At 42.2% G+C, this 25,249-nt stretch overlaps 1 protein-coding gene across 2 annotated transcripts; it reads right to left on the minus strand.

Moving 5' to 3' along the window:
* Window positions 1-979: 979 nt before the first annotated feature.
* Window positions 980-24,179, minus strand: ccdc186 (coiled-coil domain-containing protein 186). Of its 2 annotated transcripts, none has more exons than XM_062414070.1 (16): window positions 24,055-24,179; window positions 21,554-22,574; window positions 21,072-21,198; window positions 19,620-19,748; window positions 17,434-17,646; window positions 16,893-17,012; window positions 16,070-16,174; window positions 15,275-15,373; window positions 13,790-13,876; window positions 13,543-13,685; window positions 11,963-12,218; window positions 11,491-11,680; window positions 10,482-10,562; window positions 10,007-10,226; window positions 5,306-5,525; window positions 980-4,322 (listed from the first exon to the last, which is right to left on the minus strand). In XM_062414070.1, exons 2-16 carry the CDS (start codon window positions 22,552-22,554, stop codon window positions 4,239-4,241), a joined length of 3,075 nt encoding a protein of 1,024 aa, XP_062270054.1. In that variant the 5' UTR covers window positions 22,555-22,574; window positions 24,055-24,179; the 3' UTR covers window positions 980-4,238. The 2 variants fall into 2 exon arrangements, with proteins under 2 accessions (XP_062270054.1, XP_062270053.1); XM_062414069.1 differs by having other exon boundaries at window positions 10,464-10,562.
* Window positions 24,180-25,249: the final 1,070 nt, after the last annotated feature.

Below are 25,249 nucleotides of genomic sequence, written 5' to 3' on the forward strand. Positions count from 1 at the left end.
CACTAAATCCTCCATGTGAAGTGGAGCTGAAACAAGTCTTGTGAGGATTTGCTGCTCTTCTTTGTGATATCAAACTGAACTTTATTCCGTCTTAGACAGTTTAAGAAATTGCGAGCAAAAGAATTGACTTATTAATACTTAGAATTGTCTCCCTGTGGTTATACTGCTCTGCCAACCAGTGCACCTTCAGTCTACATACATTTTTTTGAGACTCACATGGACTTTGACCTTTGAACAGTGAGATCTAATCAGTTCATCTATTCAAGAGACCACTGGTCAAAATTTTAGGGTATTCCCTGAAGGCAGACTTGAGATTTCATGTTGAAGAGGCCGAAAGCCATATTTGAAAGGATCACTGGAGGTCAATGTGAGCTTTACATTTGACCTTTGACCTCGAAAGACGAATCTGTTCATCCTTGATTCCAACTGAACTTTTGAGCCAAATTTGTAGAAATTCCCTCGAGGAGATCTTGAGACATCTTGTCCACAAGAGGACAGAGGGACGGACTCCCTAAGAAACATCCTGTCTCTGCCCACTAAAGAAAATCGTGGTTATTTGCAGCCCTCCACATTTCCACTTTTCTATTTATACATTTTATGGAACTCCAGCGCTCTTAGTAAACTAGGTTACTCAGGTAAGAACGATGCCCCCAGCGACATTAAAATGAGGGAAGTTCACCTTTGAGTTCTTTCTGCCTTGGACTGAAGTATTCCCATAACGCCGCCTTTAAATCTTTTCGGAAAGGTTGCCTGGTTGAGTGACAGTGGCGCAGTTATGTGTGTGACCTCCAGCTCTGCTGAAACGGCTGCTTTTTAAGTGCGTCTCACAGAAACAGTCACTGTGGGAGAGGTTAAATCGCCCCATTACCTGAATCCCTCCTCATTCCACTGTAGCAGAAAAACAGAAACAAGGGGAAAACAGATGTTAGCGTCAACCTCATTATCGTCACGGTGGAAAAGAGGAACAACAAAACAGTGCTGAACATTCAAGTTCTCTCCTTTTATTCCCTGGAAACACCAAAGATATATACAAACATAATCCAGAATCAGTGTTTTTTTAAAAAGATCTCATGATAATTTTACAGGATGACATATCTACAAATGTATATAATCACAGTTTGAATATTCCACAAAAGACAAAAGAGCAAAGGAAGGAAATCATTGCACAGGAGTTAGAAAACAGAAAAAAAGAAAAAGGACAAACTTCTCATTCAACTCTCACACTCTTCATTTCCACATAGTTGAGTTTATATTCATTCGTCTGTACAATGCTGCGGCACGCAGCTTTGTTTTCGAGGCTGTGGGAAACACAGGTGTCACACTGAGACTAAAGCAGGAGAAGCGCATTAGCGTACCTCAGAGAATTAGGAGGAAAGAATTAAGAAATCCCATGCGGGTGTTTTGCATAGGTTCTGCACCAGAAACAGAAACAAAATCTCCACCTCCCCTGTAGCAAGTAGCTCAGTCGCACTGCTACAGATGCACATTCACATCCACATGAGTTTGTTTTCATAGTAATCAAGCGACACAATAGAGAAAGCAACCTGATGTGATAAAGTCACAAGAGACTCTGACACTGTAAGTCAGATTTGTTTTTTCTCTCTCAGTGCCAAAGGTTGCAGAGCGTCAATATCAGGGGGAGAATCAAGATGTTATCTCAGGGTTTTGCCGTCTGTACGTTTACATACCGGGAACAATCCGTCTGGATGAAATAAAAGCAGATGCACATCAAACCCCGAGCGCACACTGCGGCACCGGGGAGGTTTTTAAGGACTCCGTGACCTCAATCCTGGAAACTTTCATCTCTATTCGCATACTGGGCCATTTCAAATTAGCCTCGGGGCGTGAGGGCTGGGATCGGACTGTAAGCATTCACGGCCTATAAAAGCCCCCGTTCTGATCGAGGTGAAAGAGAGAAGGAGGCTCATCATTTGTGACAGCGTCCAGCGACCAGATCAAATCAAGAACCAGGGAAACTTTAGCATCGTGGGATGGTACAAGGTGCAAGGTGCCCCGCAGCTTTTCTGCTCTGCGTCTGCGCGAGAAACTTCACGGCTGTGAATGTGAAACAGAAGAATGGTTTTATGTGGAGCTGCCGAGCTGCAGGGGAGCGTTCCTGTGGCCCAGATGCAAAATGAGGGGGGCGTGTTTCTCCCTGTGGACGGACGGTGTGGTGCAAGCCCACAAGGCCGGAGAGCTGAGACATGTACATTAGGTGTGAACACACACACACACACAAACACACACAGACAGACAGTTGGGACACTTTAACATTCAAACACCAGCACAGTCGCATGCTGCCAATACACGAGCAACAGACACACAAACAGTGAACTGCCAAACCAACACATTCAGAACAAAAAAAAGAGGAATGCATGGACGGAACAGCATTGCACTTTGTCCCTGGTTATATTTCTATAGGTTCCAAAAACGTTCCTGAGCTACAGCTTCAGTTCCCGGGTTCTCACCCCCCCCACACCCCCGTTTCTTCTCCACTTGATTTACTACAACGCACTCAGTGACACGAGAAAGAAAAATAAAAAGAGGCAACGGAAAGGAATATAACATTCCCCCCCGACAAGATCATATTCTGCACATGCTGCAGAAAAAAATATGAGTTGACACTAATGACGCCTGCGACAGGAACATTTTATCAGAACAGATTAAAGTGAGAGAAAAGTGAAAATGTTTTAGATATTCCTCCAGAAATTCTATAAATAAGTTATTTGAGTTGATGATTAAAAAAAAAGCAAAACTGAAAACCGATCAGACATCTGGAAATAAACTTTCATGGGACTGGAAATAAATTAGAAAAAAGAAATCACATTAAAAATGACCAGACTTCAACCGTGGCATGATTTTACATTTGTCGCATAATCTTCAAATTTTACACAATTTAAATGCAGGAATCACACGCTCCGCGCAAACATCCCAACAATCAGTTTCATGCTGGGGACCAAAGTCTGTATATAAAGACTGACGACATGACACCGCCAAAAAATCCACTATAGCAAGATTCATTCCTCCTCCGTGTTAGTGGACGGAAAGTGGACCAAACTGAAAACTCAAAGTCAAATACGTTTTTCTGTCAACTTAGCTGAGTTCTTATGACACAAATGTATGTTCAAGTTTGAATTGGTTCATGTCTGAGTAGAGGAAGGGGCAGACACGTAGTCCATCTTTATTTACAGTCTATGGGTTTAAAACGCTTTGATTGGCTGACTGATGAAAAACAATAAACTCTTGTTAACTTCTACTTCGATTGATCCTCGATGCAGTTCATCGAGGCCCCAAGTCGCTCCATTCGAAGTGACTGAGCGGTGTTTACGCTCGAGTCCTGCCTGAGAGTAGTACTCCTCCACACAGTCGGCACAATGCGAGGATACAATCTGCTTCCTTGGATCTAGCACCGGGGTCACACACACGAGCGAGTCTGCTGACGTGAGGCACCTTGCCTCGCCAGCTTCGGTCATAAGTGCTGTGCAGAGCAGAACATGATGAGAAACGATGGCATACAAGGTCCCCAGGAGCCGGGAGGGATGTGTTTCCCACTTCACTGCAGCTGCGTGGTGAAGCTGGAGAAGCAGCCTCTCATAAATACATTTGGCTTATTGGCAGATGGACATCAGGAGAGAAGCAAAGAGCGCATACTGGCCGATGATCGTTCCATGTTAGGTTGCTTAGTGTGGACAGAGCTGTGATGAGAGAAATGTAACTGGGAACAAATTCTGGTTTTATGATAGATCCACTGGCAAATCTGTGTTTAATGTTGTGCGACTAAATCCCAGCTAGATTTGTTTTACATTCATGATTATGGCATCTTGGGTCGATTCATTTTTCAAGGCAGTCAGAGCTGGAACTGGCCCGAATAGTTTGGTCTTGGCACAGCTCAGGGGAGAGGGACGGCCGCCAGAGGAAGATTTGTTGTGTTGGAGGAGGAAATGGGGGGAAGGAGCCATGTAGATGGAAGAATTCAAGTAAGTTCAGATATGTTCCATAAGACAGGACAAAAAAACAACAAAAAAACAACAACAAAAAAACAAACAAAAAAAACAGAGGTTCTCCGAAAAGCAACCTGGGGGTGCTACTGGCACTTCGCCACATTCAATTTGCTCCTTCATACGTTGAGGGAATGAGAGTGTGTATGTCTCAAATACTCAAATGCTGCTGTCCCTTCAAAATAAATGCTGTGTTGGAGATTAGTCGTTTGTTTTCTCTTTTCTCGGGACGTGGTCGCGTCACTTCCTCCTTTCTCCGTCGCCATGATCTCGCTGCTGTTTTATGAGCTTCTCGATCTCGGCACCAAGTGTCTGGAGATTCTCCTGTGGACGAGAGAAAAGACTTTTAGACTCAATGGTGACAATGAAGTGACAATGAGACGAGCTGCGGCTGCTTCTCTGCTTTTATTTCTACAAGGAAAGAGAAGAAGGAACTTAAAAGTGTCAATGATATTCGTTGGGAGTAAAACAAGACGAAAATTAAGGAGGCTCTAACAATACATGTTGTCGAAGCTCGGTTTTATTTGTGGGTTCATTAGAATATTAGACGATTTAATAAATGTTATATTTCCTAGCTTGGTATCATTTATTTAACACATTTTATGTTTATAAACGGCCAATATATCAACATCGTTATTGACAAGAGTTGATTTATTCTATTCTGTGATGTGAAACTAAAAGCGTCTCTTCATCAGTCTGGTGCTAAGGTGCTACAGAAGCTAGCAGCATCCGGGGATCCCTTCGTCTCCTGGGTTGATGGAGGTGTGAGGCCTTAAAGGAAATGAGCTTAAGATTCAGGATGGGAAAAACCTCACTGAGAATATATCATTCTTATTAATATGTAAGCGTAAGCTGGGGACACTGATACATATCTCAATTCCGCAACAACTACTGGAAGAATTACCCTGGAAGGACGATATTTTGGTGCAGGTCCAAATAAGGAGGCTCCACTTTCTTAAACATTACTCGTTTTTTTTCCTAGTGTGAAATCCACTGAGAGCCATTCTGGTTCTGTGTCTAGATTTCACAGCTTGTGTGTTGTTGTGGTGCCGGCAGCGCCTTGCACACTCACACAGTCAAGTCACATCTGGCTGAGTGACTCCAGAGGTGGAGCATGACACTGGCACATCCAATTAATTATCCACTCATGTCATCAAAGCTTCAACAGTAATACACTCGCTGCAGATTAAGATGCAATGCCAGCAGCTGCACCCCCCTGCCAGTATCCTCGGGACCGACCGTGCGTGTGGAACAGTTAAATACTTATGGGGGGGGGGGGGAATGATGCCTGCTGGGGGACAGCTTACCTTCAGAGTAATGTTCTTCAGCAGTGTGTCCTCCAACACCGCCTGCAGCTTTCTGTTGATCTCCAGCGACAGATCCAGGGTCAGCCCGCTGTCCGCAGGGTGGGAGGTGTAAAGCGAAGCCATGATGCCCCCCCTCCGGCCCAGGTTGGCCTTGTTAATATCCGAGGCCTCCGATGACAGGGCCCCAGTCTCCTCTCTTAGCACATAACTCTGGATAATTCTGTGGGAATTAAGCAGAGGAAACGAGTCAAACCACGTTCTCTGAGAAAAGAAAAAAGAGAGGAGAGGAAATGGAATGGGTGCATGCCATCAGACTGAGACTGTTAAGCAATGAATATTGAGAAAGTGGGATTCATAGGTGGGAGCATGGAGAGCTCCTACAGAGCAATAAAACCGTTTCCAGCAGCGAAAAAGCAGCAAAAGCAGCGAACGCTACTGGAATAGTAATTCTACTCGGGTGCCTTATCGAACCTGTGTAAATGGAATACACCCAGTCATAGCAAGAAAGATTATGACTGTACCAGCCAGAGAAGGGAAAGGAAGAGAAGATGAAAACTGTGGCGTTTGAATCTGCTCCCAGAATTCAAATGAAATCAAATGATTCGTGTGAATACTTTGACTTTTATCAAATTGATTTAAAAATACTATATCCACAGGTTTTCACTTTTTTGATTCTGTGTGATAAATACATATGTATATCTTGATAAATATAACCTCTAAACCTTTACAAATATTTTGATTGGATACAAGGAGGATAACGCCGTCTTCTTTAAAAACATTTCAGGGTAACTGCAAATACATTGTGTGTGTGTGTATATATATATTACATAGCTTATGTTCTTTTCACAGGATGTAGTAGCAACTTCAGTGGTTTTATTACCTCGGTGGATTTTTGTATGATTTGGGCAAAATGTGTGTGATGCCTGCTTTTTCATTAGATTCCTATAAGATCATGACATGTTAACCCATGAAAAAACATTACGCTTCGTTCCCTCGCTCAATGCATGTATATTAGTATTTGGAGGATTCTCTGGCTATAAGCTTCTGCAAACACATCCGTGTTCTTAATTCTCTCCTCAGCAGGGCAGTGTGTGTGTGCCGGTAAAAGAGGGCTGTGAACTGTCCTTCCAAAAAGGTCAACAATCTCTTAGGATCAATATCTTAAACCTGTTGTCAACCCGGCCATGTACCTGAAGCACTAACCCGAACTGGCAGCAACACTCAACCCCCCATCGGAATTGATTAGTTCAAATTGAGGATGCGTCTGCGGGTGTTTCATTTTAAAGAAGTGTAACTGCACGGAGAGCTCAGAGCCGAGGGATGTTTGTGACCGTAAGGTAAGATTCTGCAAAAAGATTCCAACTCAGTAGAAATCTGTTTTTCCAAACAGAGGCAGACGACGGCCTGACTTCTAAATGTGAAAGATTCTCATTAGAAGGGATGAGAAGGGAATAAGTGGAGGGAAGATTCAAAGGAGAAGAATAGCTACAACTGAGAATTCTAGAACTTCTACTACTACTACGACTACTGCAGTCACTATTACTACAAAATGAAAACAAATGAAAAAACAGTTAGTGTACTACATCCTTTAAGATGTCCCCTTTCTGTGCCGTGATGGCTTTGATTCTTCATATGTAGCAAATAGTTCTGCTCAGAGCAAATACACATACACACATTATTCTGTCTTTAAATGTTAAACACACATTTTTCCATGGAGCAGTCATTGTCGCCGGGCAGCAAGTGACTGGTAAATAGGGAAACTGCTAATTAACTATCATTCCTCTAATGAACATGCTGTGTAAAAGATCTGTTGGTCTTTGGCGAGGAAATGTGCTCTGAGTGCCCTTCTAGTTTCACCTGAAATAATGATATTACATTTAATGAATCATAACAAAAAATGTAACATGCTTTTTTTGTGTTTAAGCCATTTTTCTTACTTGCTCCTTTCTGTCTTTCACAGAAGTCAACACAACACAGACTTAAAGTGTATGGTTCAATGAAAGCAAAGAAGCCTATGGTGCAAAAAAAAGAAAAGAAGCACAACAAAGAAGCAGCCGACACAAAGTGTTCTCATTCACACAAACACCTGGGTTTGCACACACAGGAAATGAGACTTACCTCTGACTAGACTTGCAAGGGTCAGTTATTTTCGACCCCAGCTCCATCGCGACAGTGTTTAGTAAAAAACAAAAAAGTGACAGAAATCAAAACGATGTGTCCACATGTTGTGCTGAATGGCATGCACAGGTAGGCGGGGGGTGCAGGGGAGCATTAGTGAGTGACATGTCTTGTCCCCCCCCCTCCCAGTTGACAGTGCAAGCGATGAGGGCAGCAGGTCTAGCATGCATGAAGTGATGTCTTGGACATGTTGTGTCAGACCAAACTACAGACTAGTCATTAAACCTTTTTTAAACCTCCTGACAGGAAGAGTAGCTACAGAGAAAATACACAACACACTGTGGTGAGAGGAAAATCAATCATTGAAGCAATTTTTATCTAAATTGCCGAAGCCATTTGTTTAAAAGGTAATTATGTGCGTCATATTTTGCAGCAGCATGTAACACTGCACCTGCTCTATTAATGTGGATACTTATGAACAGTGTGGCAGTGGAACAACCTTGAAAGGATCCATCATATTATACTTTAACAGCAGGTGTGGATCCTCAGCAGCCTGCAGTTGATTTTAAATGGCTTTGATTTGCAGTTAGTTACCTTTGATGTCAACCTGAGCAGAGTGAAAATGGACACTCTGCAGATAAATGGCCATCTTCACCTGAACAGAACGACTGCTCCTGCTTTGCTCGCATCTGCGTCATTTTAATTAAATTCCCAGGCTTGGACCGTTTAGACTTAATGGTCAAAATAAGCAGGTGATGCTGTTGAAGGACAGACATCATTTCCCTCCATGCTGCCATTTCTGAATTTTTTCTTTAGCTCATTTACTTCAAATCGCAATTTCAGTGTAAAGCCAACGACGCGTGTTGGGCTTCGTAGCAGCGGGTGAACATGCCACTTTTAAAACATGATGAGAAATAGCAAGAGGTGACTTAGACTCCACAATGTATTAAAGTGGTAGTAAACTGATGCAATCGTTATCAGTCAGTGAGCAAATGGATGCATTACACTGTCATCACACAAGTGTGGTATGGATGTGCAAACGTAAATTAAAAACCATAATTAAATGTTTAATTATTTTCTTCCACTATCTGTCCCACTACGCTTCTGCTTCCATAACTCTTCAAGCTTACAGGTACAGTAGCTTAAGATGGCCAGTGCTCACCAGGCTGTCCTGGAGGGATAGGGACAGAAAGGCAAAAAGGACAAATTCACATCTCGCTGCTGCATTCGGCGAAGAGCAACACCCCCCGCTAAGATTTTTACAGAGCTAATTATAGCCCTGGCAACCGTGGGATTCGTCCTCAATTTTAACTGAATGTAGGTTGAGGTTAATGAATTGAATCGGAGTTAACAGCTGGGAAATAGATGAGAAGAGGGAGAGACTTGATGTGAGCGTTGTCGATATCATCTGGTTACAGGAGCCATTGGGATGCTAAACTTTAACCAGATGTACGGAGGGATCTTGACTAATCAATGAATAATATTTCATTAATTTGAGAGGAAAGTCCTAAATCCTTTTGGCTCAACAAGACGGTTTTAACTCCATAACTCACTTCATCCCAGCATAGGGATGAACGATCCACTTCTAAACCCGCACATGAAGTGCAGTAATTAAAATACACCAAACGTCCTTCACACCGCCTCCTTAGTTTACGTGATTATTAAGGATGTACCATTGTTAAAGATCCATACCGAGGCATTGTCCCCCCCCCCACCCACGCACAGACACCTTGACTTGACTATTAATAGCGCTGAGTGAAGTTTGTCACAAATCAGAAGTGCAATGTTTGCAGGTGTTGGAATTCAGAGAGGAGAGAGAGAGAGATGAAGAAGAAGAGGGTGGGGAGCCTTAAACTGTGTTTTTCAGCATAAACTGTCTGTTAAGTTCAGGAGTGGAGGTGCACTGTGTCTGAATATGTGCTGAAGTACAAAGAAAATGTGCAGACAGAAATATGACCTTATAGTATCTGCAATAGGCCGTTCTAGATAGTGCTTATAGCTTTAGAACATAAGTTTGTTTGAACATAACTGCAGGAAATTGCTCTCTCCGAGTGTGTTATCACGTGAGGTGTTTTCTTGAAGGTGACACAATTTGTGAGAGCATAATAACTCACAGGATGTTTGAGGTTAACTTGTTATAAACCATTTAGTACCTGAACTTTCTAAGAGTAAGAAAAGAGCAGTTCCTCAGAGCATTCTCTCATTCGTAAGCAGTTTTTTTTTCTTTTTTCCTGACGCCACTTTAACTGTTTAACATCTGCAGCTCGTGGCCTCTTTTGCTTTTCTAGTGATTGCACAAGTGCTGATATGCTGACAAGCTTGAGTACAACTGCATCAGGACGACTAGGCTGTAACTTTAAAACTGCTGTCGGGTCTGGAACTGAGGCAGGTTTGTGAGGTTGTGAGAGCTTTTGCAATGTGTGTCGGAAGTTTCCAAAGTTGATTCATCCATGAGGTTTGTTTGAGAGTAAACCAGGATCCACAGCATCAGAACAATCTGAGCACCATGCGTTCTAATCGTCAAACTGCCCCAGGTTCCCTCCACCTCTCCCTGCTCCCTCTCCTTTGGCCCGTGCCACTCACTTGGTCTTTTTGCGGATCTCTTCCACCAGCTGCTTGATGTGATCTTCCATGAACTCAATTTTTTCCTGCTTGCGAGCCAGTGATTTCTGCAGACGGACAATGCGCTCCACAAGCACGGCCTTGTCCACCTCTGGGAAGCTGTCCACGACCACAACTGAAGGACCCGACTGGCTCTCTGGCGACCGCTCTTCGACGCCACCGTGACGTGCGTTCAAAGAGCCTGGGGAGAGGAGGGGATGGCCACAGGAGTTCAAAACTTGTAAGTTATGCGTCGACTCGCTGTAAAGTATGTGAATTTTCCATAAACTAAAGAAGAAATATAAATATTACCATTTCCCTTTGTTATCATGAAGTATGTAAATAAAAAATACCTTCTTTAGGGGGTGATTCATCCCACCACCACTATTGAAAAACAAAGCCTTAAATGGTAACACTACTGTCTGTGTTAAATACTAACCAAATCCAGGAGCAGTACCTGAGGAACTAGAGCGACTGCCCATACTGCCGGCATCCCTGTCGCAGCGTCCGTTCTCCACCTGCTCCATCCTCTTACGGGCTGTAGAAGAAAAGAGTGGAAACTGTCAAAAAAGACACTAATACCAATACATCTGTGTTATATACAATACGAAATTGATGGAATGAAACGGAAGCATTTCATTTGAATTGATAATGGTAGCAGAAACATTTTATATTGTATATTTAAACTTAGTTTCCACACGATCTGGGACTGGCAGCCGGGACCCACTGGGAGTATGACTTTGAAAATGTTCTGTGGTCGAGCAAAAATTAACTACGTGTGATTTTTTGGAACAAATTACTGTCGGCAGACGCAGTGAAAGTCACAGCTAAGCATCCCTGCTTGAGTTGAAGGCGTCCACCTGAGTAAATGTGACGCAGGGTGATTTTGAAGAAGAGTGCCTGCTCAGCAAACCTTTCATGCATTTCAAAAAAAGGGTTGAAAATGACTTTATTCATGAAGTGTAATTGCAACGCTGATGATTGACAACAGGCTCCTCTAAGGAAAATGTTCATAGCTCATTTCAGGTAAAAGGGAAAATCTTGTGCATACAATAATAATGATGCTTTAAGGTTAATGCGTGTGCCCAGAGACCAAAGAAGAGGAAGGTGGCTCAAAGGATAATCCTGACATCAGGGGAATATTAGCTTTCTATCTGTTCATTCCCATCTCCCTCGTTTCTTAATCACATTACACTTTCTCCTCTTAATCTGCATCTGACCTGACTTTGAATCCCCCAGTCTCTCAGCCAAGCCGTTCCATACTCAAGATAAATGTCAGAGTAAAGGGAAAAAAGATTGATGTATGCCTAGATACATGGATGATGTCTACACAATTACTACTTTGTCAAAGCTGCGGTTTAATGGTAATGACAACCCTGTGTCTTACATGCAATTTGAAATAAAATCCAAAATCCAAAAGCCTCTGGGTTTGGTCTTTTCTGTGATTTTTTTTTTAAACGTATGACCTTGAGTTAGCTGTTTTGTCAGGTCCTTTATGCTGGCAGCTTGTTTCCTTTTCTGTGTCACCAGCTCGTCTCTGAGCTCATCGACTCTGGTTTGTAGCCGGGACACCTCCGTCTGCAGCGCTGTCCGCTCCTCCTGCAGGCCCTGCACCTCCTGCTGCCGCAGCGACTCCTCCTGTTTCAGCTGCCGCGACTGCACGATGAATACAGAAATACGATTTAATTGAAGAATTTACAGCATATATTATTTTCCGCTCTTCTCCTGCACGCAAAGCCAGGAAATATCACTATTAATGGACACTGCACACTCTAGGACAGACAACTCATATTTTTTTAATGAGACCACTGTGACTTATGGCGGTTTTCAGTACGGTATTCTTGCAGTAATATTTTGGTGAACTGAATAGCTCTGTTAATCAACTGAGCTTCATTCCTACATCAACTCTACATCTATCCGTCTCCCTGTGCACCCGACCTTGTCATCGAGCAGCCTCCTGGTCTCCTCCAGCTGTGCTTGGAGCTCTGTGAAGCTGCTGGTGAGCTGGTCCAGCTGACACTGCAGTGCGTTGCTCTCGGACTGGAGCTGGGCGTTCTTGCTGCTCAGTTTCTCGGTGAAGCCCAGTAGCTCCGCCTCGCGCTCCCTGCTGCCTTGCACATCGCGCTGAAGGTCAGTCATCTGGCTGGTGAGGCTTTCCACTTCTTCACGCAGACACGTGATCTCCTGTTTGTCTCTGTGTGACACCAAACCCAAAATAAATTTACCAGATGTTCACAATGTCAAATTATATGGACATTAACAACACGTTTCCCTGTCAGTGCCATGCAATACCTTGGAATTATACATGAGAATTAGATGTTATCCTTTTAATTATGTGTAAATAATACAAACATTTCACTGCCTATGTATTCATTAAGATCACTGAAGTGGATAAAAACGAGCCACAGTCACTGTCACTGAAGTTGTCGACGGACCAAAGAAGTTTTGCAACCAAGTTATTTTCTTTTCTTGCCAACAACAAAAAATGTTGGTGCTTGTGGTGGAATAAAAATCCCTGCTGGTCAGAAATACAGCCAAAAAAAAGTTTTTGCACGAATCTATTTGGGTCGGTGCCGCCTACTTGTGGCCCACTGGCACTCACAGAGAGCAGCATTTCAATAAGTGAAAAGGTTTCTCCATCAAGTCACATGCTCATGGACAGCACAGCCACAAACCCACAGAGACCCCGAATCCCTCACTGTCCTGTGAGCTAAATCCAACTCTGGCCTATCTTTGAAAAGGGACAAAAACTATATAACAACCTGCAGCGTTCTGTCAGAACCAGAAATGACTGAATGTTGATATTCGAGTCAAGGATTGAAAAACGCCAGGGAGTTATGAAAAATGAGGAATGATCTTGTCTAGACGTAAATGCTGAAAATGTTGTTTTACTGCCTGTGCAAGTTTTGCAGTTCAGCCACAGGATCCCACTGTGTGTATTTTCACATATTAATTTATTGCTGATGTGAGCAGCTAGTTTTGTCCTTTAAAAAGGACCATGTTCGATTCCTCTAGTCTGTCCTAAAATGGACTGAGGCTACTGGGACTAAATAAGAAAAATGTTTTAGAGCTTGACTGTCACATTTCTGTATTGTCTACTTGTAGTCCGGGTGCTCGAGCCCGCAGCTCTCTCAACACTTCTGGACTGGGAGTTCAATGCTGTGGAAACCACGAGATGTGGAGATTCATCACCGGAGCATAATGAATAATGGAGACGTTAAACAAACATCTCAGGGGCATCTGGTTATCAGATTACAGTGTGTGAGTTATATTTATACTTCAGGCTTAGATTCACAGAAAGCTAAAGCTGTACTCAGCTAATGTAGCACACTCGCTTCGAGTGTCACTTGTTGCCATGAAAAAAAAAGCTGGTTTGTTATATATGTTATTCTACGCATGGAAAAACTCTGCAAAGTTAAAAAGCCATTATATGCAGTAAAGGGATAGAAAATACTACTCTTGTGTGTGTGTGTGTGTATGCTTGAGCTTCTACATGATCAGTGTGAGAGTGTGTGTACCGTTGTTGCTGGTCCTGGAGAGCAGCGATCTCGTCCATCTTCTCTTTCTGGCGGCCGAGCTCCGCCTTCTGCCGGTTGATGATCTCCCTGTACTTGCTAAGCTCGTCCTCCCAGCGCGGACGTTCGTCCTCTAAACACTTTAACTGCACAACGACACCCACAAATTGAACAATGTGCTGATATTGTACACACACACAGACACACACAGACACACACAGGTGTTCAAGCACTTATATGTGAGACCAACCTTGGTGCGTAAAGTTGTGAGCTCATCCATGCCCTCTTTGTAACTCCTCTTCAGGTCATCCAGCTCTTTGGCCTTCACTCTGTGTACCTGCAGCATGCATCACGTTATATGTTAGATACATATCCACAATTATACATTTTACATATGAGAGACTGCTCATTTATAAACTGTCTCGGTCACTAAACCTGAAAATCCAGTTTTAAAAAGGGACTGAAAATGATTCTTCCCCGCCAACCAGGTTGGTGGTTTCTTACATCAACTTAAACTTCCATCACACTTAATGGAACAAATTACTTTCTGAAAATCTTACAGTAGCATCGTTTTACTGTAGACGCATTTCCTGGCAATCCCACTGTTGATTCATTAAAGTTATTTTGCTTACGTACTCATTAAGCATGTGAAAACAAAGCTGGATAATATTTCATGTCATGTTTTTGAACGAAGCCATTAACTGGTACGGAGTCTAGTCAACTTTTCCAAGAAGTCATTAGCAGCCTGGCGTATCCACGACAACATATAATGAAATAGAAGATGCCCACAAATTCATCATCCAGTTCCTCGATTCATCCCTTCCAGTCGCTTATTAATGTTGTCTACCCCGACAGTAATGGAAACTCACTGTGCATTATTTATGACTGAGCTGCATCATCACTTGAGCACAACACACATACTAAAGTAAACAAGGACCAGTTAATTCATCAGCAGACCAGCAATACAGAGCTCACAGTATGAGTGATGTGCCAGAAAGTGTGCTGCCACTGGGAATATCTCCAATAAGATTTTATGTAATAATAAACCATTAATAATAACCCCAATCAAAGCAGGAGTACTAGGAGAAAACCCTCACAGATAAAAGTGAGAACATGCAAATTTCACATAGAAACGCCCCAGCCCAACGAGGATTCGAACCAAGAACCTTGCACGGTGTCGCTGAGGACTCCAATTCGGATCAAGGCAAGTTAAGGATTTGTAAGCTCCCTGTAAAAATTAAGACTGTGGAAAGATGGCGACAAAAGCCTGGTGTCTTCTGGGTGGTTGTTAAAATACAGGGCATCGTATCGATTATTTCTAGGCCACTTATTTTTAAAGTGCCATTTCCCCTCAGAAGGAGGCTGACAGAAAAACAGGTCACTGTGTTCGGAGTGAGTCCATGTGTGTTCCTGTGTGCACAAGTGTGTGCCTGCAGAGCTGGTTCCTTACTCATTCCTAGTTAAGGCAATTACACCTCTCGCACTGATGGAAACAGCTGAAAATACACAATTTTACTACAAGACATGGCATCAACACCACAAATAAAAATCTGAATAACGTAGCATAAAAACTAATAGAAACATAGTTCACACTAAGCAGGAATGCAAACTCCCTGTATTTTAGTGGACCTGATGAAAAGCGAGCAGCCGTCAGCTGGCACGAGGAGGTGGGTGTTTGAATGAATGTGTCTACGGGAGTGAGAAAGTGTTTGTTTGTGTGCACAGTGGTTGTCACCTCTAATTGGTCTGTTTGTTCCTGCCTGTGTTTCTCCAGCTCTCCCTTGGTCGCTCTCAGTTTAGCATCCAGTTCGTTGGACTTCAGCTCCTCCGATTCCTGGGAACAGGAAAAAAACGTAAGAAAAATTAAAATGATGGAGTGAATGCATTGACTGAAACGACAGCAGAAGAGAGGTTGACATATGGAGGAGGCTAGGGGAAGAGTTAGCACTTGATTATTATGCTAAACAGTGTCACAATTGGCTGGTTTCAACTGTTTCATTCGCTACAAATACCTTCCTTTTTAAATATGCAAATAATAAAATAACGTTTATTTCAAATTCTTGTTGTTTTGTTTTATCTGGTTTATTTTGATGTGATGTTCACTTATATGATGTTTTGCATATGCATCCCGACCCCAGAGAGAAAAGTTAGGCAGCTCTTTGCTACCATCATAAGGTACAAATGAAAACTGCCATTCTCCTGAAACAAGAATCAGGCCTGTTCGAAGTTCTGATTTGCACAATTGATAAAAATCTGTTCAAATTCCTACTTAAAAATCCAGTTCCTGTATGTGAAAGCAGATACAGCTGAATATATAACACGTGCAACTGATACACGTTCAATCAACTCATTTCTTTCATCAATTGTTTGATCATTTGGAATTAAGATCATTCCATTTTGCCCATATCCCTTCAATAGACATAAAAACCCTGACTTGCAGTTTGATGCTGGGGGCACAGATCTCCTTTTTTGTTTGCCTTTCTCCTTCCCCAGAAGCAAACCTAATACTTCTGTGTCATATATCACACACCTGGTAGGTTCGGATCATGTCCTGGCAGTTCTTGCGGATCTGTTCGGTCTCCTCTTTGGCCTGGGCCAACTTTGACGTGGTCTCCCTTAGTTTGTCTTTCGTTTCCTGCACATAGGTGGACACAAGTCAATTTCGTATTTATAACGTTCACTTCAATACAAAGCCTGTGCTGTATCAGCCGGTTTGTAAAAGGTTGTGTTCTTCTCGAGCAGATGTATGCACACATGTACAGACAGAATGATTTATACACACATCCACCATTCAAACAACCACGAAGAGAAACATTAGCAGCTCAGCTCCCGCGGCCTCTGTTTATAGTTGTGTGTTCGCTTTGGGGCGGTTAAAAATAAAACCATTATGTTGTAATGGACATTTTCAAAAATAGCTCCAGTGTAAATTATGATTTTCTTGCAGGGTCATTACTGGACCGTTTTCACCTCATTTAATTTCGCTCCTGAATAATAATAAAAAAAACATCTAATCATGTAGTTTTATGGGGCGGCTGCAGATAATATGACTGAAGGGGGATGGCATTTGTATCGTGGGAATGTTTGGCAGTTACGTGCTCGACAAACAAACCTCAGTAAATTAAGAAAATAGACACGAAGCAGGAAATTGACTGTGTCGTTACAAAAGGAAATGTTGTGTGTGTTCACTGTAAACTAGAGCTGCAGCTGCTTTATGAAGCCAAACATCACATCAGCTATGTAAATGCACATTTGATTAAATTTGAATGCAGCATGTCCACGTGATCAATCCCATCCAAAGCAAATACAGTGCTCTCTTCTCAAACTAAGTTTAAAAACTGACACTGTTCCGTTACCTTGTGTACATCCGCCTCACTCTTTAATTTGTTCTGGGCCCATTTGACCTTGATAAGATGGGAGTTGATCTCCTCCTTCAACTTTTCCACCTCTCGAGTCACCCTGCCGACCTCCCCTTCCTGAAAAGACAGAGACAGATGGGTGAAGCAGGTACAATGCAGCACGGCCAAAAGCTTTTTGGCTGCGCTGAGATGCTTATTTAATAAATAGTCACGCAACTTTTACAAGCCCCAAGAAGGTCATAAAAAGTACAGCTGAATATAAAACTGATTTACAGCAAGTATGAACTTTAAATATTAAGTACAAACTATAAAAGAGAAGGTTAATAATGTTTATTTATGCTACATTATGCTAATTTCCATAAACTGTATGCATACAGGACACTGCAATATATTCAGACACTTCGAAACAATGGTTTACTAACTTTGTACTCTGTAGAAATGTTTGGTTTTTGTCAGATATTGTCTCTCAAGCTAAATGCACATACGTAGGCAGAGCGGTAACTGAATCTTTATGTCCTTCTTGCAAGCAAAGCAGTACCTTCGCATCATACAGCTGCTGCAGCCGGCCTTTGTCCTGAGCCAGCTGGTTTCCCCGGAGCGCCTGGCGGTCCACCTCCTTGGTGGCCTCCCTCAGCCTCTTCTCCAAACTTTCCTTATCCCGTCTCAGGTCCAGGGCCTCTTTCTCCCCCCGCACATATTTCATCACCATGGTCTCCTTCTCTTGACGTGCCTCATCGCATTTCCTGTTCGTCTGAGACAGTTGTTTAGATGAAGATTTAGGTTATTGACATTTCTCACAGTTCGGTCACTGAGCTGCTTATACTGAACAAAGTGATTTCCCCTCAGGAATCCCTAAAAGGAGATGGCTGGGGAAGAACATTTAAAGTCTCCTCTCCTTAGCATGTTGACAGATTCAACCTGGACTTGTGCAAGTGATAAAACAAGCAGGCATGGACTGCATTTCAGTCTGGATGGAAGACTTAACTGCTGACTCTTTCTGTAATTGTCAGCTCATCCACCTTTTTCCAAACAAGGTTGATTTGCCTTTACATGGCAGCAATATTACAGTTTCAAATCAAGTGAAATATAATAATAGTATTTCAGCCAGACCTTCTCAATCCCATGTTTAGCAGTTTTTCATGTTAACTACAGCTGTGAGAAACAGTAGCTGTCATCATCAATTAATCTGCTAATTATTTTCTTAATTAATAAAATATTTCTATGCGTAAAATGGCCTTAATCATGAGAAGACATATTGTTAAAATACATAGCACGGCCAGAAGACAAGATATTGACACAAACAAATTACAAAGAAAGTTATTGGTTGCTTATTTTCACAATAAAACGCTGCCAATCAATGTAAAGATGATGCCATTGATCATTTCTGCATTTTAAGACCAAGCGCCACACTGGTACACTTGCTGAACGGGGCCTTTACTCTAAGTCCGGTGGTTCATTCATTGGTTTCCCTACTCGTCTCACACCTGCGTGTTCATTCCTCATCCCATCGAGATGCACATGTACCAGATTTTCTCACTTTGTCAAGATATGACAGCAGAGTTTTATGTTCCTGTCCTTTTCCAACAGCTCGCTCTTGCAAGAAAGGAGAAACTGTACCAACGCTTAAAACATAATCTGTGCATGCGTTTTGTTTTTTTAAGAACATAGATGTAGCACATGGTATGTATTTTAAATAAAACCAATAAATCAAAGAGAAAGAAGGTGTCGTCGATTAAATAACATGACCTAACGGTTCAAACCACTGGGGCGACAGCTGATTAGGACTGGGTCAGCGTCTTATTACAAGGGAGGACTGACAAATGGGTCGGCCCAGAGAGGGACGACTGAGTGCAGAATCTCCCTCAGACTGTTCACTGAACGGTGAAATTAAAAATTGTGAAGTGTGACAAAACTGTCAGGATGAAAATACTGTACGTGGCTTAAAGCAGGTGGGTAAAATACAGGAGGAGAAATCTGCTCTCCTGCACTATTCGCTTAACAAGTGATTTAATCTGCAATAACACGAGTTTGGTGTGCAGGGACCTTGACTGTTCAGCTGCTGGCTTTGTAAAAACAAATTTTTTATTTTATATATTTGAGCTTTTCAGAGTAAGCAATCATTCTTTTCTGAAGATGAAGATAACAGTTCTTTACTCTCTGGCAGAGTTGTTTTGATAGATATGCATTAACTGTTTGTCTCAGCCCTCTCATATTGATAATGTACTTTCTTGAATATGCACTTTATATACACATGTATTGATGTTTCATGAGCCGTGGATGATGAAGAGGGCAAAGTGCTGCGTTGTGGTTTGAAATATGTCTGCATTGGTTTTCATTAGCTCTGATCGGCAGGGACGGAAACATGACACCTGGATGAATGTTCAAATATTTAAATATAAATAGCCATGAACATTTGCATACTCGTTGTTCTTGGAAACAACAATAAACAGTTTTATTTTTCTTCGTAGCATTCAAGATACAACACAAGCAAGACAGCGAGGTGAGAGAGCTTCTCAATTTAATTTGCTTTTGTGACATCGAACATGACTCACTCGGGGGGGGGGGGGGGGGGCAAACTCCTCTACTGGGAATGGGGAAAGAGAAAAGTGCCTTATGTAATGTGTTCACCCACAATTAAAATAATCCTGATACTAAGCTGGGGCCAAACTATGTTGCATGACCAGCTTATCAGAGAGTCGCAAAGTATTTAGGTCCCAGTTGTACCTGTTCTAGTCGGTATGCCATCTCCTTCTGCATCTGCTGGAGGGCAGCCTTAGCAGCCTGGTCCTGGTGAATGAGTTTCTCCCGTGACTCCTTCAGTTCTCTGAGTAGCTCCTCCACCCTGCCTTCCAACTGCAGAAACAGGGAGTACACCGTGTAAACAACGTGTTAGGCAACATGTAAGCCTGGGACACACCCGGGATGACTTGCTACATAGGATGATACCTGACAGAACGTGCTGGAGGCTAAATGAAATAAGACAGAGGATCTTTTACCTTTTTGGTCTCAAATATGATCAGTGTTGATCTGATCGTTTGGTGTTACACTGGTTACATTATGAAATGTTTCTCAGTCTGATAAATTTAGCCCACATCTAGTCCTAGAAAATGACTGAAATTGATCCAAGCATACATAGAGTGTATGTAATGAAAATTCCTCCAACGTCCTTTTGCTTGCACAATGCTTAAACAAATGCTGTTGCCAAGAAAGCAAGAATCAATTATCGTTCCCTCTATAGCAACAGCGTTGCTAGAACAGCCCTGATGAATAGAGCAGCCCTTGAGGTAGAGTTATATAGGGAGCTTTTCTAGTTAAAGGGTATGAGACACATATACAAAAAATACATAAGGTTTTTAAAAATACAGAATTCTTGTATTGGGATTTTGGAGAGCTATTAAAATCAAAGGAAATGTAAAACATAGATTTCCCCCAAACAAATACAGCCTATGATGCTTGCGTTGTCTATTGAGTGCTAGTAATCAGGACTCAATGTCCTTTTCTTTTTTCTCGGTACAGATTGCTTTGTTTGACTTCCCTAATTACCGGCCACACAGAGCTAGACTGCAGATTTAATTAAATTGGAGCGAAGCTGCGTTTTGTGCTGCTACACATCGTTTATTCTCTGTTTTTTTCCTCCAATTGAAGAATAGTCAGCGCTGGCTTCAGTCCAGCATTTCTCTTGAAAGTATATCTATGTAAAAAAGGGATATTTCAGCATTTGACCAACAGAATAGTCTTTTTTTATCTAATTAAAAAATGTATGTTATGTTTGATCTGTTTCTGAGATGATGAAATAGTGAATTAACACATGATTGTTTTAAAAAGCAAATTACAAAGTCACTGATCTTCTGATAAACCCGTAATCGAACTAGCAATTTACATTTGTATGAAGGAAGCCGCTGTAAACTGCTTTAATACATTTTCCTTCATCCCTTAATAGCAGCCCCTAACATTAAACTGTACGCTGACAAGATTTAAGGCCTTTTCAGAAGTAAAAATCTGGTACAGACAGGAAGTCGAGACAAAACAATGCATTGAAGCACTTCCTTGCTGATGAAAACCAAAGCAAAAGGAATTTCCATTGTTCTGAGAAAATCTATTAACAGTAACAGCAGAGCCGATTTGGACCAGAGGACACACACATAACGTGAGCAGACAGCAGAGAATGAAACCAACCTTTTTAATGGTGGCCATGTGTTGCTTTTCTGTCTCCGCCCTCTTTTTCAGGTCTTCCTTCATGTTGTCCTTCTCTGAACAGATACCCAGGATCAGCTCTTGATGTCTTTTGTTGTCCTCAAGCAGCCTATACACAAAAGTGCACCACACACACACACAAATAAGCACACAATACCAATTCAGGTCAAGTCCACACAAAGCACTGAAGAATTTAGACTCTTGTTAATTAGAGCAGAAGCCGGAGCAGAATAGGAAAAGTATGTGGGTTATTCTGTTTCAATTATCCGAAGTCCAGTTTCATTACTATAAACACGAACTGTTAAGACTGTAAATTACAATTATTCTGTGTGTCAGCTCCATAAAGACACTTTTGTATTGTTGAACTACAAGGAAAAATAATTAGTAGATAGACTAATCTCTTGTTAATCTGGCCCATTTCAATGTTATGGTTAAAATTATGGGTTTAGAAAATAGCACATTACCTCTTAATAGCTTTCTCCTGTTGTGCATATTTGTACTGGATACACTTCTCAAAGACCATCATGCAGTCCTCCTGGTCTGTGGGGAGCCCATTGACAGGTGAGCTCCCCTTTCTCTTGCTTCCACTTTCACCCTCAGTCAGCTGACAATCCAAAAGCTCAGACTCCAGCTCATCCAGCAGTGACTCCTGTGACAGCGAACGCTGGATTTGGGAAATAAGCTTCCGGCTGCAATCGGTGTCATACGGGCTCGACGAGGGCTGTGAGGGGGCTGAGGTGTTGGCACTGGTTTGCGGACTGGAAGCAAGTGAGGAGCTGACAGTGTCTGAACTGGGGGTTGAGGGGCCATTTGAGATCCCAGATGTGGTAGCTGAGTCAGAAGGGGAGCTTTTGGAAGTGCTTTGGACAGAAGAGGGTGATGGACTCTCATCTGAACCATCATCAGCATCAGCAGGCGATGGCTCAGTGGAGCAGTTTGTAACCACGACTGATGGCTGCTCATTGCAGTTCTGAGTTGTGGCTGGAGGGACGTCAGCTTCATCAAAAGTCAATAGGGTTTCTGTTGTGCCTTCAAGAACAGCGGGAGAGTTTTCTACCACATTGTCTAAAGAGGTGTTGAGGGCAACCAATGCTCCACCAGCCTCATCTGAAAATAAAGATATCCCTTCCTCCATAGAATCTGAACTGCTATGACAGCCGGTGTCTGCATACGTCTCACTCCCCTCCAATTGTTCCTGACTGCATGGTAGAGCTTCCGCCTCTGTCTTTGTGTCAGTCTCAACATATGTAGTGCACTTGATTGATTCCCTTTCAGTCTGTGCTTCGTCTTCTGCCTGACTGTACATTTCTGAATCATCTGCACCATTGTGATTTATTTGATCCTCATTTTCTACGTTGGTTGTGCCGTTGTTGAGCTGATCCACAGGGGGAGATCCTTCAGACACAGATTTGTTCACTAATCCTTCCATGATGTGAGCATCTGAAGCAGGACCAGGCTGATCCATGGTCCCTCCTTAGGTTAAATCTGTCAGAGAGAAAGAAGGGAGAGAATGAGAGCTGATTGAAAGCAAAGACTGAGGAGCTGTTTGCGTTTTCATAGCCTACGATGACTGTTTCCCTGTGAACAACCAATAAAGCAGGTTTGTGCTATCTGCATATTGTGTCTTCCTGGTCAAAGAGTAAAGTCATGGCCTTGCATTGAGCCGGGAAGAACTATGACGCTGCTAGCTATAAACTACATATTTCCTCACATTTCACTGGTGACATGCAAGTTTATCTGTAACTGCAAGACACATAACTTGAAGGCATACCGAACGGACGAAGGCAAACTCACCAACACTGGGAGGTGTGTGCCTGTCAATACCTGACGTAGTTACTCTTGTAGGCGTGAGGTGCAGATAGGTATTCATGATTATTACAAAGCCTCCAGTTAAAGTCAAAATGTCAGGTACTGCTACAACACATCCAGCTAGATTTGTACTATATTACCTGAGAAAAAGAGGTTATCTAAACCAAGTCGAAAAGTCTGAATTCTTAACAAAGGTTAGTTAGATACAAATTCAGTACAGTTTGTTTTAGAGACGTGGAGAAAATGCAAAAACTATGGAATAAAATGATGAAGAAAGAAGCTCTGTCTCCAGCCCTGCTTTGATCATTCACACATTATTCCCCCTGTCAGCATTTACTGAGGTATTAATTGCTGAAATGACTGAAAATAGCTGCAAGCCATAAAAACCTTTCCCACACCTTTCTGTTTATTGTCCTGACAGCTGATCTGTGGCGGCCGAGGGCCCTTCCTATGTTTCCTGATCCAAAGATCCTCCCTTGGAACCAACCCCCTTTTCTCATTCAATCCCAGCTGTAACCTTTCCCTCACATTTCAAACCGTATAACAACACCTGGAAACCTTGTATTTCCTGTCTTTCCATTGGGATAATGAGACAAAGCGAAAATACAGAAACATAATCCATTTTTTCTCGCTAAGCAGTGGAAACAGTTACAACGCGTGTAATAGCAATGATGTCCTTGCGACAGGTGTCACAGCACAACACTGACCTGGCTCGTCAGCGTAATAACACCAAACACATTTATTATAACACAAACCTTAATGCGCCATGTGTAAAGAATGTGTGACCGTCCCAGTTGTATTCAATGCTGCTTTATTAGCACTTGGGTTCATTTAGATTAATGCAAAGCCGACTTCAGCTCGCTAGCCGCTTGGTTAGCCGCCAGGCAAACGCGTTATTCAGTGTGAAACGTGGCACACCCTTTTGACAAATAAACACAGCGAGTCAACAGCGGGTGGATCAAGTGTCTCGGCAGATAAACCGCAGGCTGACATGTTGAATGGAGCCGCCGCTGCCCTTCGCTGGTCAAGCTAACGCTGGGGAGAGAGAGAGAGGGGTTAGCTAGCTACAAGTCCACCGAGGCTAGCGCGGCTAACGCTAGCATCTAACGCAAACATAAAAACAACCCGAGTGAAGGACGGAAGTGTTCCCACTCACCGGGGGAGGGAGAGCCATGATGCGGGTGAATGCGAGGCGACGATCGGAGCGAAGGTGAAGTTCAGGCGCGACGCGTCTCCAGCTGACGGCCACAACAAGTCACTGCGATATGACACATCAACAAATATGGCCGCTGCAGCGAAACACGACGAGGCGACACGAGCCAATGGGAGGCCGGGGGAGGGATGACGTCATGGGGAAGTCGACAGGAACACCACCCCCACACACCTTGTCGTTTATTAAATACACACACGCACGCACACTCACACATACACGTACACACACACACATAAATACTGTCAATTGTTTAAAGTTATGCAGCACTAAATAAATCCTAATTTATTGAATGATCTGTTTTGTTGCAGCTGTGTTTAACTGTATTCTCTCTCTCTCTCTAAATATATAAATATATATATATAAGGCAACAGAATATTATAGCCTTGAATTTCAATGAATGATTAGTTTTATTGTGTGACATTATATCATTAATTGATACAATGTTTGCCATTATGGCTGAGTTTATCAATAGCTGACAATTGCTTTAAACAGTTATTGGTTTATTTCCCACATTTATTGCTTGCGTCTTGCTGAAATAAGATAAGATCAAATAAGCGATTCTTTTATTAGTCCCATCATGGGGAAATTTGCAATATTACACCAACAAGAATTAAAAAATAGGCATCAGTAGGTAATCATAAGTGACATGCTATACTTAAGTGTAAGTATAATAATACTTAAGTGTAAGGAAATATATAAAGTATAAAGACAAATATGTACAGTGTAAAAATAAGACAAAGATGTAAAGTGTGAGAATATATTCAGTGAATGGATTGCACATGAACCATTGTATTGCACAGACACAAATAGATAAATAAATAAGTGGGTAAGCATATTGTTCTAAGTGGCCTCAGATATCAGGGATCAAGCACCCAAAACACGTATAAACACATTATCAATATATTTATGATATTTTAAGGACACTTTATTTATTTCATTACTTTCACTTTAATAATTTCCTCTCTGTTTTCTAAGGCCTTAATAAGGGTAATGACTTTATAAATGGAAAAATAATTATCAAATGAAAATTGAACCACCTCTCATCCCGTCCTTACCTTTTTGCCATTGACTCTACTGCGCATGCGCGCCGCAAATCCGTTCCCTGTTCCTTGTCAGCACGTGCGTTCAGGTAAAGTGC

The sequence above is a fragment of the Platichthys flesus genome, chromosome 20, assembly GCF_949316205.1.
Source record: "Platichthys flesus chromosome 20, fPlaFle2.1, whole genome shotgun sequence".
Lineage (NCBI taxonomy): Eukaryota > Metazoa > Chordata > Actinopteri > Pleuronectiformes > Pleuronectidae > Platichthys > Platichthys flesus.

Excerpts from the sequence above, each read along its gene's own strand:
- ccdc186 (XM_062414069.1), bottom strand. The coding sequence starts at position 22,554 with ATGGATCAGCCTGGTCCTGCTTCAGATGCTCACATCATGGAAGGATTA. Across the intron at positions 11,681-11,962 it reads GGAGGCTGCTCGATGACAAG|TCGCGGCAGCTGAAACAGGA; the intron begins GTCGGGTGCACA and ends TTCATCGTGCAG. Across the intron at positions 10,227-10,463 it reads AGGTACTGCTCCTGGATTTG|GCTCTTTGAACGCACGTCAC; the intron begins GTTAGTATTTAA and ends TCCTCTCCCCAG.